General features: G+C 45.3%; 1 protein-coding gene across 50 annotated transcripts in view; it reads left to right on the forward strand.

Moving 5' to 3' along the window:
* Window positions 1–19,427, forward strand: part of LOC118507219 (Down syndrome cell adhesion molecule-like protein Dscam2) — a 58,018-nt gene that overhangs the window by 15,805 nt on the left and 22,786 nt on the right. For 12 of the 50 annotated variants that reach the window (XM_036045357.1, XM_036045333.1, XM_036045324.1 and 9 more), the window contains exons 6-9: window positions 1,532–1,655; window positions 10,302–10,738; window positions 10,817–11,224; window positions 11,289–11,450. In XM_036045357.1, coding sequence (XP_035901250.1) covers window positions 1,532–1,655; window positions 10,302–10,738; window positions 10,817–11,224; window positions 11,289–11,450 — 1,131 coding nt within the window. Of the gene's footprint in view, window positions 1–1,531; window positions 1,656–1,874; window positions 1,999–2,237; window positions 2,362–2,740; window positions 2,862–3,684; window positions 3,806–3,914; window positions 4,036–5,929; window positions 6,054–7,597; window positions 7,722–10,301; window positions 10,739–10,816; window positions 11,225–11,288; window positions 11,451–12,264; window positions 12,553–13,027; window positions 13,316–13,429; window positions 13,718–14,245; window positions 14,534–14,628; window positions 14,917–14,995; window positions 15,284–16,175; window positions 16,464–16,547; window positions 16,836–16,942; window positions 17,231–18,045; window positions 18,334–18,451; window positions 18,740–19,427 lie in introns of all 50 variants that reach the window. The other 38 variants (XM_036045326.1, XM_036045364.1, XM_036045349.1 and 35 more) reach the window with 23 other exon arrangements.

Here is a 19,427-nt window from a genome sequence, read left to right on the forward strand (position 1 = left end):
CATTATATGATTGCAAAGTTCCACAATGACTAAGCGTTTCAACTGTTCCATTCTATGGAACGAAATCGTATGTGATGATAAAAATCTAGTAAATAATTTTACCATGTAGACATGTATGCAATAATTACTTTAAATCAGAATTGATAACTTCTTATTCTTTCTTGGCACTACAACCTTGAAAGGTCTCGGCCTGCCATTTCTGGCGTTCTGTGACTTGATTTATCCGTAGCTGGATCGTCCGTTAGTCCGGCGTCCAGACCCCGGCCCCCAATAATAATATCAGAATTCTTTGAAATGTGAGGATTAGCCACAATTCCATAGCAACAATTATCAGACAATTTAAAAATATATATTTATTATTTTTATTTATATTTTAATTATTATTTCTTGACGCCGTTGTGTCATATGTATTGATTATATTTAAAAAAATCTTTGAAAATGTAATTGTCCGTTCTGATTTCCGAACATAATTTTTGTCTACCTTTAAATTTTTGGGCCTATAAAAAAATATAATTTTCACATAGTTTTGGAACATCCTGTTTTTATTGTTTTAATCAATATTGTTGATGCGAGGATTTTCATGAATTCAATGACATTTTGTGGTATATTTTTGAACAGTTTTAAGAAAAAATTTAAATTTGAATAATACAAAATTATAGAGTGAACTGATTACAATCGAAAGCTGAACAACCGTTGTGCCTCCATCGTTAGATTGATGCGTGTTTTATTTCCCTTCTTTTATGACGTCGATGATCACTGGTAACAAAATAGTGCTCGATCAAACGATTGTCGAACAGAAGCGATCATATTTTGTTACCAGCTTAATAACGATAATAAATCAAAACAAATTGCCTGAATGTTGGGATAGGGTACCCTGTGTTGCGTGTAGAAGAAAAAAAAAAGAAGATTAGTCTTTGCTCTCTAGTCCGGGCATCGGTTTGCCTGTTTGACAGAAAGATGTTAAAATTTATATAAAAAAAAAAAACAAAAATGGAAGAAATAGGTGTCTCAAATCAGATCGCTCGTGTTTTAACATGTTTGTGTGTTACATAAAATGACAGTACGACATAGTATACGTTAGTACGCGTTGGAATACTGGACTGGTCAAAGGAATATGGTCATCACTTGTGACAGTTTGTGCTACTAATCACTGCCGGTACTAGCTGCAACTTGCACATTGGTTTCGGTGCATGGTGTCACGTCAATTTCCCTCCCCTAATTTATTAATTTCTGTTTCCCTATCGACGAGGAACAAGGTCTAGGAACAGTTGAAGTTTGCCACCAACACAATGATATCACTGAGCTCACGCATCTGCCACACCATGGTTCGTTTTGCACTAATAGGTGCTTCGAGTTTAGCACAATTAATATCAACTAACAGTCGCACCAACTGGCGAACATTGAATGCTGGACATGTGAGATAATCGTGCGTACGGCGGCCACAACTCGAGTAAAACAACTCGTTCAATTCAGTACATGCGTGGCACAATTATTCCAATCACCCCCTTTTTTCTTCTTCCCCACCCTTTAGAACCTCTCGGTAGGGTGTCTCCCAAGCTAGATTCCACCTCCAAGATCGTGACGGCAGAAGTGAGGCGTAGTAATACGATCGCATTACTTTGCTCTGCCCAGGGCTACCCGATAGCCGTTTTTAGGTAATGTTACTTCAGTTTCCATTAGCTTTACGATTGCACCATGTTCCATTCCAACCAAGTCGCCAAATGTGTAGAAGCGCCAGGGTGCGTTCTTCCCGTAACAAAGCGTTCAGCGCATGGTAGCGAAGATGTTCTTACCAGATCGGAAATGTCAGATCGTACGAAACGGCCCCACGGCGTGACATTAATCCAGTTTTTGTTGTATCACTTACTCGCCAGAGCCACTTGCGAGCGTTGCGCCACGCCTCACCACTGGAGATAAAAGCCGAAATCTAGACATCAGGGTAGAGCACAACATAACACTGCTCTGTCCGGCACAGTCCTTTCCGGTGCCTGCCTTTAGGTGAGCTGCTGATGAAGTATCAGTTTCTACGCGTGTTGGAGGGAAAGATCTGGTTGGGTGCTGGCATCTGAAGTGTTGAATGTTTTGGCGTATGAGCTATTCCTGAAGATCAGAATATGTTAGGAAATTTCTCGTTGAGGTTAAGATAGACTGATTGGAATACTTAGAAGTCGATAATGTCTGGTTCTATGGAATAGACGAGTGCTACGGTAAATGTTTTGTTTGCCCTTTTCCCGTAGAACCAATTGGCAGCGTTGCACCACGGCTAACGTCGGGCGACGCGATGCGAGTACAGGTGGAACGGTTGACCGCCAACATCACATTGCTCTGTCCGGCCCAATCGTATCCGGTACCTGCCTTTCGGTAAGCCCGAACTTTTTCTGACAAAACCAATATCCCAACATTTAGCACAGAACTCATCAGAAGTTGTATTTAACTGCACTGATATGCTTGTTTGTAACTTGCTGGGATGCTGCAGAACCGGTAGGCAGTGTTGCACCCCGGCTAACGTCCGGCGACGAGAGTCGAAAACTGCTCGTGCAAAGAGATGCAAACGTAACGATGCTCTGCCCAGCACAATCGTTTCCGGTTCCGGTGTTTAGGTAATGAGGGCAGCTAGAAAAAAGGGAGGCTATTCTTATACCAACATTCTAACAGCTTGTGAATAGGATTTATTGAGGCTGATACAGGTCGCGTTACGGGTAGGACTTAAATAGCTCTTTTCCCTGTATGCCATTTTCAGAACCGGTATCGAGCACTGCACCCAAAACTCCCTCACTGACACAGAAACCAATTTTTGCCGATCCCAATAGTGATCTTGCGCTGCTGTGTCTGGCGCAAGGTTTTCCAGCTCCTAATTTTAGGTGAGCAATTAGCACTTCTTGAGGAAGAATTGAGAGAGATCCCTTATATCCCGATGATCTTCTGTCAATTTGTTTTGATGCGTAGTGTAACCTGGTTTGTTTGTGCGAACTATGAAGTTGGTTTCTGACTTTTGTTTTATAGAACCGATCGGTGCAAAGCCCCCGGTACTGTCGGTGGATAGTAAGAAAAATTGGATGGAACGTCGTATGAACAACAGCGTAGTGTTTTTCTGTCCTGCTCAGGCGTACCCGGTAGCTTCATTCAGGTTAGCGTTGTTGTGATGCGCAATTTATTGTAGTTAATTCCTTAAATAGCTTTTGGATTTAAATTCTACATTGCATCTACTGTCTAGAACCGATCGGTAGTAAATCGCCCTCGTTCTCCAACGATGCCGTGACGGTTGCGGTTAAAGCGGCTGGGAATACAAGTACCGCCCTAACATGCCAAGCCCAAGCATTCCCAGTGCCGGTGTTCAGGTAGATTAGTCACGTGACATACGATTATCTTATACCAACATTTAGGACGCTTAGTCATGTATGGTAGGGCGCAAGTGTGATTGATGGGAAGCTTTATCTTTAAATCGCTCAATTTCTTAACAGAACCAATCGGGAGTAAAGCTCCGTCTCTGTCGTCGGAAGCGATAGCTGTAGTAAGAGCGGCTTCTAACGCCACTATGGCACTGTTGTGTCAGGCCCAAGCGTTCCCCGTTCCAGTGTTCAGGTATTTTGTTTTGGAAACCAACCAACGTTAACCACCTGTCAATGTAATGTAGCTAGAGTTCTTAAAGAAGGGTGTGGATGTGTTTCTATACGCTTTTTGTAGAACCTATCGGGAGTAAGGCTCCTTCGTTTTCGACTACGGTGATCACGATCATGATGACACCGTTGAACAGCAGTGTCGCGTTGCTATGCCAGGCTCAGGGTTACCCTACACCCGTATTCAGGTAGGCACGGATCGCCTATGGATTTCTTTAATCTGCTCTAGGATATCTCTTTAGGAGATTTACATTCCCTCATCTATTCTTTGTGTGTGTGTTCTTTTCCCTAACCTAGAACCGATTGGAAGTAAATCACCTTCCTTTTCGACGGATGCTATGGCGTTCGTAAGAAATTCTGTGAATGGTACGGTGGCACTGCTATGTCAGGCGCAAGCATTTCCCGTCCCTATTTTCAAGTAAGTTATGCGTCTTTTTCGTAACTAAGCGATGGTTGAGTTCCTTATCCCAAAACATAAAGGCAAGATAGATCTTATCAACAATCGTAATGATTGTGGTGAACCTGTTTGAATTCTTCCACTAGAACCAATCGGTAGCAAGGCTCCCTCGTTTGGATCAAACATTATGACGTACTTGGATATTGGTGTGAATTCGAGCGTGGGCTTGCTATGTCAGGCCCAAGCATATCCGGTACCGATCTTTAAGTAAGTGCAACTCGGTGTATCCTATCCCATCGAAAGCGTTTGGAGCTGCATTGTGACGATTTGTTTCATTTGATTCTCACTTATCATTTTCCAATGTTCGCCCTCGTAGAACCGATTGGCAGCAAGGGACCGTCGTTTGCTACTCATTCGATGAATTACGTGGATAGCTTACTGAATCAGACTGTTGCGCTCCTATGTCAAGCTCAGGCGTATCCTGTCCCAGTGTGTAGGTAGGCATCAAAGCCAGGGTACCTTTAGAAGATTGAAGGCAGTTTGATGAAATTGGCATGATTCACTGTTTTAAATTTATTCCCGAAACATCGTAGAACCGGTGGGATTTAAGCCTCCCAGCTTCAACAATGACGCATCACAGTTTGCTCTGTCGTGGGAGATTGGGACGCGTGTTACGCTACTTTGCAATGCCCAAGCATTTCCAGTACCGGTCTATAGGTAATCGTCTCGTCTGATATAGATAGCTCTTATAGCTGGGTACCCATTCCCTAACAGGCATAGTTGAGTTAGTTTTTCTAGCCCAGCTGAAAGATCAATCTCATGGTCGCTATATTTCTTTCACATCAAACAACTTAGAGCCCGTCGGATTTAAGGCACCTTCGTTTAGTAACGATGCGGCATTGTTCGTGTCACGCGTTGAAGCTGGCGGGCGGCTCACCTTACTCTGCAACGCCCAGGCATTTCCTGTCCCAGTATATCGGTAAATTTGAATTTGTGAAATCCCAATTACCCGAAACTCCGTACACAACATTTCTAGAGCCAATTGGATCGAAAGCACCCACGTTTGCTTCGGACGAGAATAGTAGATCGTACACAAAGATGAGTGAACATAGTTTGGCACTTTTCTGCCAGGCACAAGCATTCCCGGTTCCTATTACTAGGTAGGTGTGAGGGAGATTGGTAGATGCTTGGTATTGTTTTGGATTAGGATGCAGGTTTCCAGAGCCTGAAAGTATGCAATCATTATCGCGGCAGAGCATAGTTGTTGTTTCTGGGAGTCGTAAAACGAAGTATGTCGAAGAGATCTTCGGTGTTGTGCTCACAAAGGTGATCTGACCAGCAACACGAACTAAATTTAATTTTGCTCAGTAAATCTCAGGGTAGCCCGAGTTTCAACGTTCAGGAAACGAGTCTAAAACGACATTATTGTATATTTCAATCGTGTGTTTGCTTTGCAGAACCGATTGGTTCAAAGGCGCCAACATTTCCTTCTGATGCTCGCAGTATTACGTATAACAAACCGAGCAGCACGAGTCTAGCACTGTTTTGCCAGGCGCAAGCGTTTCCAGTTCCAATCAGTAGGTACGTCAGTAGTTCCGATTAATTTTTGCGGCACAGTCCTATCCTAACATGGCGATTTATGCAGAAGAATCTGCAGGTAGTTCATGGTAAGGTTGGTTGCTCTATTCTTGCAGAACCGATCGGCTCCAAGCCTCCGACGTTCAACTTTGACTATAAGAAACTGTACTTCGTTAAGCCAAGCAACTCCAACATTGCACTGTTCTGTCAGGCTCAGGCATATCCAGTACCAGTGACCAGGTAGTGATTCCTCTCATTCGGGCATAATTTAGTTTTGATTGTATAAATATCAATCAGACCAGGGCTGTAAGGTAACAGCAGTTTATTCCTTCCCCAGAACCAATCGGTTCGAAGGCACCGACGTTTTCGTTCGACTCGAAAACGTTTACGTTTATGAAACCGAGCAACACGAGTGTGGCATTGTTTTGTCAGGCCCAGGCATATCCGGTTCCGATCACAAGGTAATCGCTTGCGCTTATTCCAACATATCTCAGGCAGTTGGTTACTGATTGATGTAGGTTTATTGATTTGGTTACATATTTCTCTTGTTAAATTGTTTAAGAACCGATCGGATCAAAAGCACCAACGTTCCCGTCCGATTCCGGTACTAGTTCTTTTAAAAAGCCTGCCAACTCTACGATAACGCTGTTGTGTCAGGCACAAGGGTTCCCAGTTCCGATCACCAGGTAAAGCAATTTGCTCCGATCTTCTTCAGGCAATTTGTTTTGTGGTTTAGCATGAATAAGTTGAAGTTGAAGCGATCTGTTAGAAAGTAAGATCGAATTGTTTTTTCATTAAGAACCGATTGGTTCGAAGGCACCCAGCTTTTCGTCTGCATCGAGGACCAGTTCATTCGTTGAGCCTAGCAGTGCAAGTTTGGCTCTACTGTGTCAAGCGCAAGCATTTCCTGTTCCCGTAACAAGGTAATCCCAGCACGAAGAATTCAGGCAGTTTGGAGATGTAGTTGGGGAGGGGTTTAAAGGGTTTCACTAATTCGCTACATTAACGTGTTCTCCAGAGCCCATCGGATTGAAGGCTCCTACATTTTCGTCAGCCTCGCTGAGTAGTACATTCAAGTTACCGAGTAGCGCTACCATTGCTCTATTCTGTCAAGCTCAGGCATTTCCAGTTCCGATCACAAGGTAATTCGGATAAGAGAGTTGTACGTCTTCCCAACATTCAGCGCTAAACGTAGATCATATGATAGCGTTATAGGAGGGTGTTCGATTTTTTGTTTTAACATGCACTAGAACCTATCGGATTGAAGGCGCCATCTTTCGCGACAGCACTACTAAGTGGATCATTCAAGTACCCGAGCAATACTACCTTCGCGTTGTTCTGTCAAGCGCAGGCTTTCCCGGTACCTATAACGAGGTAGGCTAGGCATATCTATCTTGCAACACATCAGGCAATTTGGGATGTCAGTAGCATAAACTGAGGGAGTACTACATCATATCATTTGGATCTATTTTATAATATTTTATCAGAGCCGATTGGTCTGAAGGCACCTTCGTTTTCCACCACCGCACGTAGCAGCTCCTTTGTAGAGGCCAGCAACAGGACGTTGGCTCTTTTTTGTCAGGCCCAAGCATATCCAGTTCCCATCACGAGGTATGTGAGAGGTTCTTCATACCACAAACGATCAGCTCTCCTTTCCACGTTCAGGCAATGTTGTACTTGTGTCAGAAAAATTTAAATTCTAGGATTGATTTAAACGTTGTTCTTTCCCTATCTCGAATATTTTCGCCTAGAACCCATCGGATCTAAACCTCCAACGTTTTCGACTGACTCCAAGATTAGCATGTTTGTCAAACCGAGCGACTCCATTGTGGCATTGTTTTGCCAGGCACAGGCGTACCCGGTACCAGTGACAAGGTACTAGAATGATTGATGTCCTTAGAATTCTCTCGGGTCTCAACATTTAGGCAAATGACTAATAGTGTTAGATAGTAGGATGCTTGTTGGAAGACTAATTTTTTTTCTATGTATTTGTCGCATACCTTAGAACCGATCGGATCTAAAGCTCCCACCTTTTCATCCGATTCTATGGGAAGCATCTTTAGGCGGTACAGAAACACAAGCTTTGCTCTGTTGTGTCAGGCCCAAGCTTATCCGGTGCCCATCACTAGGTTAGTGTTTGATGGCAGGATAATATCTTGAAGAGCGATATCTCATCTGCTTCCAATAAGTCTTAATTCATAACGCACAAAATCTGAGGTATTCTACATCATATAACGCAACACACATCGCCAACATCAAAACAACGTCATACACGCGGATTACTGCTTACTTGTCGTTTATTAAATTTTTCCCACTGCTCCCAATCGACACACAGAACCAGTCGGTTCCAAACCGCCCACGTTCTCGTCGGAATCGTAGGGAAGCATTTTCGACAAATCGGCCAACAGCAGCTTCGCGCTGCTCTGTCAGGCCCAGGCGTTTCCAGTTCCCATAATGAGGTAAGCGTGCGATAACAACACAGGACACAATCAGCAATGCTTATCACGATCCATGCTCGACTCTACTCGTCCATTAGCGACGAGTGAATCCCACTGAAGGCGACATTGGAATTTTGACCGTTAAACGTTAAATTGCAATCAGGCAGTGATCGACCAAAGTTTGGCGAATGATCCGCACTCGTGTGTCGAAATTGTAACAACTTCTTAGGTAGATAAGCATAGCTGTCACATTTGCTTTTTCTGTTGTCATTATTTTTCTCCTAGCATCAATTCCGCTTATCGTCCTAGTTTCTTAACCACAGCTATCGGTTACACCTGCTCGACTCTGTTTCTCTTACACGCTCTCTTCTTTCTTTTCCCGCAGAACCTGTCGGCAGTGTTGCACCGAAAATTTCCGGAGATCGCCTTCAGGAAATGCGTGTAACAAGTGCGCAGGATTTTGCAATACTCTGTCTTGGGCAAGCCTTTCCAACGCCGGCCTTCAGGTAGATTGCTGAATAGTGCTTTTGGTTTTGCGTTTCTGTCCTGGTTTCCGTTAACGTGATTCACTTTGCAGGCGCATCAGATGGTTGGTTTGAGAGAGATGCGAGAAGAAGCGAGAGCCGAGCGGATGTGATTTCCTTGTTTTGTTCTCTTATGGCCCGTTTATGCGTTTTGATGTTGGCGATCGTTTGAGTTTTGAGTAACACAGTGATTTCTTCTGTTTGTTTACATTTGGTTTCTACTGCACCGATGCTTTTACCACCACCATTTGCCTATCATTCGGTACGCCGCCCCCCACCACATTCAGTCGGTTTTTAGTGTTAGTCGAACGGGTAAATAGGAGGATCCTAAAGCTGTATTCTGAATCTTTTAGAACCGGTAGGAAGTGTTGGACCCAAGATATCCGGTGGACGACTGCAGGAAGTGATCGTTGAAATGAACACGAGCCTAGCATTGCTATGCCTAGCACAATCCTTTCCCGTACCGGTGTTTAGGTAATGAGGATATCTTTACGATCGAGTGTTATTTTGGGTTGGTTTGGCTGCAGGCAATTTGTTTTGATATGATCTGGACTTGATAGTGAATCTGATTCATCACTCACTAACTAGCTAAATGCTCTTCTTCGGCTAGAACCTGTTGGAAGTGTTGCGCCAAAGATTGCTGGACATCATTTGCAAGATTTGGTTGTTAAAGCGGACGATGATTTTGCCATACTCTGTCTCGGACAATCCTACCCAACGCCCAACTTTAGGTATGGATATCGTATCATATGAAGCTTATACCAGGCATACCATGTATCCCAACGGCAAGGTTTTGTTTAGTGTAAGGTTTGAGGATATCCATTGATGATATTTCTCGGTTTGGATCTCTTATCTAGAACCGATTGGGAGTGTCCCTCCGAAGATATCGGGAGGACTACTGCAGGAAATGAAGGTGAAATCGGGCCAAGATTTTGCCATACTCTGCTTGGGACAATCGTTCCCCATGCCCAGCTTTCGGTAAGCGAAGGTTTTATAGTCTGGTTTTGGGACAGTGAACATTGTACTAGTTGCTAGTGTGTGGAGTTGTCGATTGATCCTGGACAGCTTTCATAGGTTGATTTCTTGAACATAAATGTAATGAATCGCAGATTATTGGTAAGTATGGAGCAATGAAAGTAAGATCACCAGAAAACTGTTTGCCATCATCCGTTAATTTATTTTAAAATGGACCAAAATTTATATATTTATATATGCCCATATTAACTTGAGGATAATAAAAAAAGGATTTAAACCTCAACGATATTTTTATAAAAAATGTAAATTTATGTAACAATTTTGAAAAGTATCTAATTAAATTCGATATTGGCTCTGACGTTCTTCGGGGTCTTACTTTCATGCTCTTGCAGGTAATTATGTAGCTTTTAAAATATGAACTATAGGAGGGCTTGCATTGATCGTCCGACTAGAATTCAAAAAAAAGTCTCATATAAAAACTATATATATACCTCACAGGCTGTATTCCATAGTCATACGAGCTTTTGTGTTCAGTTTTCTTGTGTGCTATTCATTGAATGTAAAGTTTGGTTTCACTTTGTTAAGATCGTTTTTGTTACGCTTTCGAGTTTTTCCTAATTTTATTCCATTTGTAAAAAAAAATAAATCTTGTATTAATTGTCTTGGTTCTTCCGTTGATTTCGACTATGGAAAAAAGCTGAAACAAAAATCATCAAATGTTAAGACCCAACCCACTCACATTGCCCCCTTTTCGTTTTGTGTCACTTTCCAGATGGTATAAATACATTGAAGGAACGCAGCAAAAGAAGGCCGTCGTACTGGACGATCGTGTGAAGCAAGTGTCCGGTACGCTCATCATCAAGGATGCGGTAGTAGACGACTCTGGCAAGTACCTGTGCGTGGTGAACAATTCGGTCGGTGGCGAAAGTGTGGAAACGGTGCTGACGGTGACGGCACCGCTAGCAGCAAAGATCGAACCCCGCACACAAACGGTAGACTTTGGCCGTCCGGCCGTGTTTACGTGCAAGTTCTCGGGCAATCCCATCAAAACCGTTTCCTGGATGAAGGATGGCAAATCGCTCGGTCACAGTGATGCGGTGTTGCGCATTGAGTCGGTGAAGAAGGAGGATAAGGGCATGTACCAGTGCTTCATCCGTAACGATCAGGAAAGTGCTCAGGCCAGTGCGGAACTTAAGCTTGGCGGACGCTGTAAGTAGGAAGGATAATGAAGAAGTTGTGGTGGGACTGTCGTTAACACGTTTCCCGCTATGCTATCGATACTTCCAGTTGACCCACCGATAATTCGTGAAGCATTCCCCGAGGAAACGCGTCATCCAGGACCGTCCGTTTTCCTGAAGTGTGTTGCCGGCGGTAACCCAACGCCCGAAATCAGCTGGGAGCTGGATGGAAAGAAAATCACAAACAGCGAACGGTACCAGGTCGGACAGTACGTGACGGTGAATGGTGACGTTGTGTCGCATCTGAATATTACGTCGATCCACTCGAACGATGGTGGTTTGTACAAGTGTATGGCGAGCAGCAAAGTTGGTGTTGCTGAGCATTCGGCTAAGCTAAATGTGTACGGTCTACCGTACGTGAGAACGATGGAAAAGAAGGCAATTGTTGCTGGGGAAACGTTGATCGTCACCTGCCCGGTAGCTGGCTATCCTATCGAATCGATTGTTTGGGAACGAGGTAGGTTGTAGAAAATCGGTTGAAGGTCTTCAAGGTTTTAAGCAATTCACTATCTCTATTCCAGACAACCGACAACTGCCCATCAACCGCAAGCAGAAAGTGTTTCCGAACGGAACTCTGATCATCGAAAACGTCGAACGAAACTCGGACCAAGCTACGTACACCTGCGTTGCGAAGAACTCGGAAGGATATACTGCGCGCGGTACACTGGAAGTTCAAGTCATGGGTAAGTGGAATGTTTCATTGATACCTGCGCCTTTACACTGTTGGTGGATATGGTAACGACAGTGAAGTTTCACCAGGATGTAATGTCCGTTACACCCAATGAGGATGATTACTGTCGCTGCTATAGTTCACTATATCATATCGTAAATAACAGGATGTTAAATGTTGAATGTGTACGCTGAATGCGGTGAAGTACTAGCAAAGCGGTGAGCTACGTAAATGTTCTGTTACTAGTAACTAATATCATTCGTCGGTCATATGTTGAATGAGATAGGCAGGAGAGGGATTACATAACTTCCACCCTAATCATGTGATCGCACACACACACAGTTCTACCGCAAATCGTTCCGTTCGGGTTCGGCGAGGAGCAGATAAATCAGTTTGATATGGTATCGACTATGTGCACCGTAAACAAGGGCGATATGCCGATCGAAATCGGGTGGGAGTTCACGCCAACGTTTCCGAGTCTAGGAAAACCGAGAAAGCTGTACACGAACGACGGTGTACTGATTAGCCGGACAAGTACCCGTATTAGCATGCTGAGCATTGACTCGGTGCGTGATCGGCACAGTGGAAATTACACATGCCGTGCCAAAAACGAGGCAGGAATGGTGGAGTATACGGCAGTCCTTTTTGTAAACGGTGAATGAACCTTCTGTAAAGCGTTAGCTTCCCATTTCTTTTGCCTTTTTTCCATTATTCAACTCATCAGCGAATTGATGTTGTCCTGTGGTCTTGGAAAATTCTAGTTTGAGCTTAAAAAATCCCAAGCACCCCTTTAGACGAACTTAAAAACACACCGAAAGTGTTGCCAGTTTCTCCACAGATAGTTCCGTTTGTTTTCGGTGAGGATGCGGTTTTCGCGATGGACATGGTATCGGCAACGTGCACCGTTAACAAGGGCGATCTGCCGATCGATATAGTGTGGCTGCTGAATGGGCATAAAATTTACTCCAATGATGGAATTCTCATCAGCAGACCGAGTCCACGGTTGAGCACACTGAGCATCGAATCGGTGCGCGATCGGCACAGTGGCAATTACAGCTGCATTGCCATGAACCATGCCGGTAGCATGGAACACGTGACCCAACTGTTGGTGAACGGTGTGTGGTGATGTAACTTTTTGTAACTTAGGTTTCCCGCCCCCTTTTTTGTTTTGGTCAAGCTTTTCGTACACCTTAACTCCTTCCGCCCGGCCAGTAATGTAGCAAAAACCGATGCAGTTCTCCCACAGATAGTACCGTTTGACTTTGGAAGTGAAGACATTTTCTCCCTCGACACGGTATCGGTATCGTGCACGGTTAGCAAGGGCGATTCTCCCGTTGACATTCGGTGGCAGTTCAACGGCAACCATCTTACCACGAACAATGGTGTGCTGATCTCAAGACAAACGCAGCGCACCAGCTTCCTTACGATCGAATCGGTGCGCGATCGGCACACGGGCAACTATAGCTGTATTGCGGAAAATCCTGCCGGTCACGCCATACATACGGCATCCCTTTTTGTGAACGGTTTGACCATTGTGCATATCCTTTTACGCTTCTGTTTTATGTTCCCTTCAAAAACAAAACCAAACAGTCCTTCCCCACATGCTTCCGGTCGAGTTTGGTAGTGACATAATCTTTTTGAACGATATGGTAACATCATCGTGCACGGTGAACAAGGGTGACTTCCCGATTGACATCTTCTGGAAGTTTAACGATCGGCGCATCGCGTCCGAAGACGGTATCACCGTCAGCCGAACGAATCAGCGGATGAGCGTACTGACGATCGAGGCGGTACGCGATCAGCACAGCGGTAACTACACCTGCGTGGCACAAAACCGTGCCGGACAGGTGCAACAGACGGCATTGCTGCAAGTAAACGGTTAATAGCCCAACGATCATTTCTTCAGAGCGTTCCTTGTAGCTTTATTCCTTGTGCCATCCCAAATTCCCTGGAGCTAAATGTGTGTGCGTGTGTGTTCCATTTTTAAAATAGTTGGCCCATCAGTGTTCCCGTTCGATTTTGGCGAAGAACCCGTCGACATGATGAACACAGTGTCGATCAACTGTGTCGTTTCCAAGGGTGATACACCGATCATGATCGAGTGGCTATTTAATGGGAATCGGGTAACGACGAACGATGGAATCAATATCATGAAGAGTGGTCAGAAGATTAGCATACTCTCAATCGAATCGGTCCAGTCGCGCCATGCTGGGAATTATACGTGCGTAGCTAGAAATAAGGCAGGCGAGTCGCAACATACGTCGGAGCTGAAAGTTATTGGTAATCATCGTGTGGTAGGACATAACATGCACATTTCTATCCTCTCCTTCAACAGTGCACCTCTTCGTCACAGTGTAGGAATTCGTCGGAAGATTTTAGTATCGTACAGAATAGTGAGGTCTCAACAAAAATTCTATCCCCGTAGCCGTTCCACAAATTATGCCCTTCGAGTTTGGTGAGGATCCGTTCGACTCCTCTAGCACGGTGTCGGTGCAGTGCGTCGTAACGAAGGGCGATGTACCGATCGACATCGGCTGGATGTTTAATGGTCGACGCATATCGAGCAATGATGGCATCACTGTATCGAAGTTAGGTCAGAAAATGAGTACACTGTACATCGAATCCATCAGGTCGCGTCACGCCGGCAATTATACCTGCCGTGCCAGTAATGCAGCTGGCAGTGTTGAGCATAGTTCGGAGTTGAAAGTGATTGGTAGGAGCTATTCGTTTTGCATTTTCTAGATTGTTGATTGTTTTTTTCTTCCCTGGTCCTGGTCCTTGTTTACTCCTTCGCGGTGGTTGCATTAGTGGTTCCAATCATTCTCCCGTTCGAGTTCGGTGAAGAAGCGTTCGACAGTGGCAGTACTGCATCGGTGAGCTGTATCGTAACGAAGGGTGATACACCGATCGACATTAGCTGGATGTTTAACGGTCGGCGCATAACGCTAGATGAAGGAATTTTGATTACGAAGGGAAGTGGTAAAATTAGCATGCTTTCCATTGACTCTGTACATTCACGGCACGCCGGGAATTATACTTGTTCGGCAAGAAATAATGCGGGAAGCGTTCAGCATACGGCAGAGTTACAGGTTATGGGTAAGAGTTCGTGGGAAGTCATTCCAATGCTTAATCTGTTTTGTTCCCGTCTTCCTACTGTCTCTCCTTTCCTTGGTGCGTTTTGTTTGCGCTAGTAATACCTCTGATACTACCGTTTGAGTTTGGAGAGGAAGCCTTCGACACCGGCAACACAGCCTCAGTAAGCTGCATCATTACGAAGGGAGACGTACCGATCGATATCGGGTGGTCGTTTAACGGCCGTCGTCTGGCAGCGAACGATGCTGTCATGATCACGAACAGTGGTCCACGAATTTCGATCCTTTCGATCGATGCGGTCGACTCTAGACATGCGGGCAACTACACGTGCCATGCAAGTAATCGCGCCGGTAGCACTAAGCATACGGCGGAGTTGCAGGTGATGGGTAAGATCGGTTGTCCCTTTTCCTATTCTGATCATTTTTCCTGGATCTTTTCCGTCCCTTCCGCTCTGGTGATCGAAAGTTGTTCCGATCATTTTCCCATTCGAGTTTGGTGATGAGGCGTACGATACGGGCAGTACGGTTTCGGTTAGTTGCATCGTCACGAAGGGTGATGCGCCGATCGATATAAGCTGGATGTTCAATGGACGTCGGCTGTCGTCCAGCGATGCTGTGCTGATCAATCGTAGTGGAAACAAAATTTCAATACTGTCCATCGAGTCGGTTCTTTCGAAGCAGGCCGGTAACTACACGTGCAGTGCGCGTAATCAGGCAGGAACAGCGGAGCATACGTCGCAGCTGAGAGTGATAAGTAACGAGATGCGGTTTAAATCATCATGCGCCATTTTTGTTTGTTCCTTCCATTTACTCCATTTTCCCTGCGCTGTTTGTGTGTGCGGCTTAGCAATACCCATTATACTTCCGTTTGAGTTTGGTGAGGAACCGTTCGATACGGGAAGTACGGCGTCTGTCAGTTGTATCGTGACGAAGGGAGACACTCCGATCGACATTAGCTGGTTGTACAATGGACGTCGCATCGCTACGAACGATGGTGTGCTGATTATGAGGAGTGGCCACAAGGCTAGCATGCTTACGATCGAACTGGTTCAGTCGCGCCATGCCGGAAACTATACCTGTCACGCGGCGAATAGAGCCGGCGAAGTGACGCATACGTCGCTGTTGCAAGTGATGGGTTTGTTGGAGTTGTTCATAGCTTGTTTTAGTTGTTGTTAATCCTTTCCAAAAAGCCACCCTCCCTCTCTGTCCAACTATTAATTCAATTGGGTCGTTTTTTGGTGCAAGTTCTGCCGGTAATTTTACCATTCGAGTTTGGTGAGGATGCTCTCGATGAGGCGAGCATGGCCACGGTGCAGTGTGCTGTCACGAAAGGTGATACACCGCTCAGTTTCAGTTGGTTGTTCGACGGACAGGATGTGGCGTTGGGCGAATCGGGTATACTCGTATCGAAGAGTGGTCAGCGTATCAGCATGCTAACGATCGAATCTGTCCAATCGCACCATGCGGGAAATTATACTTGTATCGCTAAAAATATTGCCGGACACGCGAATCACACCTCCGAGTTGAAGGTGATAGGTAAATGAGTAGTTGCCAAAAGCCGGAGCATCTGTAATTACTTTCTTTTTGATTGTTTCACAACTTCTCTTAGCCCTTTCCCTATTACTCCTATCTCTGTTTTCCACCAGTAAAACCCCTGATAATGCCGTTCGAGTTTGGTGAGGAACCGTTCGATATGCTCACCACGTCCACGGTCAGCTGTGCGGTGATCAAGGGCGATGCACCGATCGAAATAAATTGGATGTTTAACGGGGAAACGGTTGACTCGGGTGACGGTGTTACGGTTACGAAGTCGGGCCCAAAAATGAGCATTCTGTTTATTGATTCCGTGCAGCCGAGACACGCGGGACGGTACACGTGTGTCGCCCGTAACAAGGCTGGTTTCGTTGAGCACAGCTCGGAGCTGAAGGTTATAGGTTAGGAGTAGTTTTGTTGCATCATCGTTACCATTGTTCTGTATTTGCATTTCCTGTTCTTTTCCTTTAAAAATCCCATCAAAGTTCTCCCGGTTTTACTTCCGTTCGAATTCGGCGATGAGCCGGCTGATGTGTTGAGCACTACGATGGTGAGCTGTGCGGTGGCGAAAGGTGATACGCCGCTCGAAATTGAGTGGTTGTTCGAGGGGCGTAAGATTGAAGCGAGTAATGAGATATCTATTATGAAAAATGGACAGAAGATCAGTATGTTGTCGATAGAGACTGTGCAGCCGAAACACGCCGGGAACTATACCTGTCTTGCTAGCAATCGCGCTGGCTCGGTAGAGCATACGTCTGAGTTGAAAGTCATCGGTAATTGTGGAGAAAAGCTATTACTTAAGTTATAAAACCTTTCCTGTAAAACATGGGTCCCGAGCATCCCCTTATTGTCCTAATATGTCACTCGTATCCCAAACAAGTTCCACCCATATTGCTTCCGTTCGACTTTGGAGAGGAGCCGGCGGATGTCCAGAGTACTACGACGGTTAGTTGTGCCGTTGCAAAGGGAGATCCACCAATCGAAATCAACTGGATGTTCAATGGCAGTAAGCTGTTCACTTCTGACGGCATTCTTATTACGAAGAGTGGTCAGAAGATTAGTTTCCTGTCGATAGAGTCGGTTCAGGCACGTCATGCCGGAAACTATACTTGTGTCGCTAGAAATCGAGCCGGCTTTGCCGAGCATACGTCGGAGTTAAGAGTTATTGGTAATAATTGAGGAAAATTGTTGCATTATTTTAATTACGTATCTTATCCCAACACTGCGGTCCCTCAATATCCCTAATGTTCGTTTGACTTCCTCATAAGTCCCACCCATACTGCTTCCGTTCGACTTTGGTGAGGAGCCTGCGGATGTCCAGAGTACCACTTCGGTAACCTGTGCTGTTGCAAAAGGGGATCCACCAATCGAAATCAACTGGATGTTTAATGGCAGCAAACTGTTCACCTCTGATGGGATACTCATTACGAAAAGTGGTCAAAAGCTTAGTTTCCTATCGTTCGAGTCGGTTCAGGCACGTCACGCCGGTAACTACACGTGTGTCGCTAGAAATCGGGCAGGATTTGTTGAGCATACTGCAGAATTAAAAGTGATCGGTAATTACCGGACGATTCTGTGCCTTACCTTACTATATTCTTGAAGCTTCCATAATATTCCTAATATGTCACTCGTCCTCTTCATAAGTTCCGCCCATACTGCTTCCGTTCGACTTTGGTGAGGAGCCTGCGGATGTCCAAAGTACCACGTCCGTTAACTGTGCGGTAGCAAAGGGAGATCCACCAATCGAAATTAACTGGATGTTCAATGGCAGCAAACTGTTCACTTCGGATGGTATTCTGATCACGAAGAGTGGCCAGAAGATTAGTTTCCTGTCGATCGAGTCGGTTCAGGCACGTCATGCCGGAAACTATACGTGTGTTGCTAAAAATCGAGCCGGATTTGCCGAACATACGTCAGAGCTTAAAGTGATGGGTAAATGATCCTGTGTAATGCTTTTTGGTTTTGTTCAAATCCTCTCCTAAGTACCTCCAATTCTACTTCCGTTCGAGTTTGGTGATGAACCTGCGGATATGGCTAGTACAACTACCGTCAGTTGCGCTGTTGCGAAAGGTGACACGCCAATCGAAATCAATTGGATGTTTAACGGTAGCAAACTGTTCACCTCTGATGGGATACTCATATCTAAGAGCGGTCAGAAAATAAGCATCCTCTCGATAGAGTCCGTGCAGCCGCGTCACGCGGGAAACTATACGTGCATCGCAAGAAACAGGGCCGGTCTGGCGGAGCATACGTCAGAGTTAAAAGTAATTGGTAAAGTGTTAGGTTTTATAATTTACGTCTAGCTGCTCATTTGGTCTCCATTCCCTTCAATGTCCTACAAGTCCTCCCCAGGTTTCTAAAAACCCCGTTCTATTGTGCGTTTCAAAAGTGCCTCCAATACTTCTGCCCTTCGAGTTCGGCGAAGAACCGTCGGACACATACAGCACCACGACGGTTAGCTGTGCTGTGGCGAAGGGTGACACACCGATCGAGATTAACTGGATGTTTAACGGGAGCAAAATTTTCTCCAACGACGGTATAACGATCACGAAAAGTGGGCAGAAGATGAGTTTGCTCTACATTGAGTCGGTACAGGCGCGCCATGCCGGCAACTACACGTGTGTCGCCCGAAATAAGGCTGGGTTTGTTGAGCACACGTCGGAGCTGAAAGTCATCGGTAGGAAAGGAGGACTATGAAGTGCTTTAAATTAATGTTGTTCCCTTTATCCTTAAATTTCCTGTTTAAATTCCTCCCTGCAAGTGTTCCTTCTCTGTATCTCGGTTGGTATTGTTCTTGCTCTTCAAAGTGACGCCTATCATTATGCCCTTCGAGTTTGGGGATGAACCGTTCGATATCTACAGTACTACCACCGTGTCCTGCGCGGTGACTAAAGGGGACTCTCCGATCGAAATCATTTGGTTGTTTAACGACTATCGGCTGCGCACTAGTGACGGGGTGCTTATAACGAGCAATGGGCAGAAGATAAGTTTTCTCTCGATCGAATCCGTGCAACCACGGCACGCCGGAAACTATACCTGCATTGCGAAAAATCCTGCCGGCCAGGCACAGCATTCGTCAGAGCTGAAGGTTATGGGTTAGTTGGGATGAGTGGGGGGAGCTGCACTTTAGTGACTTTCGTCTTTTAGTTGCCTTTTATTTAAACGCCCTTCCTGTGAAACCTTTCCCCAATAGTTCTTCCCATAATTATGCCGTTCGATTTTGGTGAGGATCCGTTCGACATCTACTCCACCACTACGGTCACTTGTGCGGTAACGAAGGGTGATTCGCCGATAGAAATTAGCTGGTACTTCAACTCGTACCGTCTGCACACGAACGACGGTGTACTGATCACGCCGGGTGGGCA

This window comes from Anopheles stephensi, chromosome 2 (genome assembly GCF_013141755.1).
Source record: "Anopheles stephensi strain Indian chromosome 2, UCI_ANSTEP_V1.0, whole genome shotgun sequence".
NCBI lineage: Eukaryota > Metazoa > Arthropoda > Insecta > Diptera > Culicidae > Anopheles > Anopheles stephensi.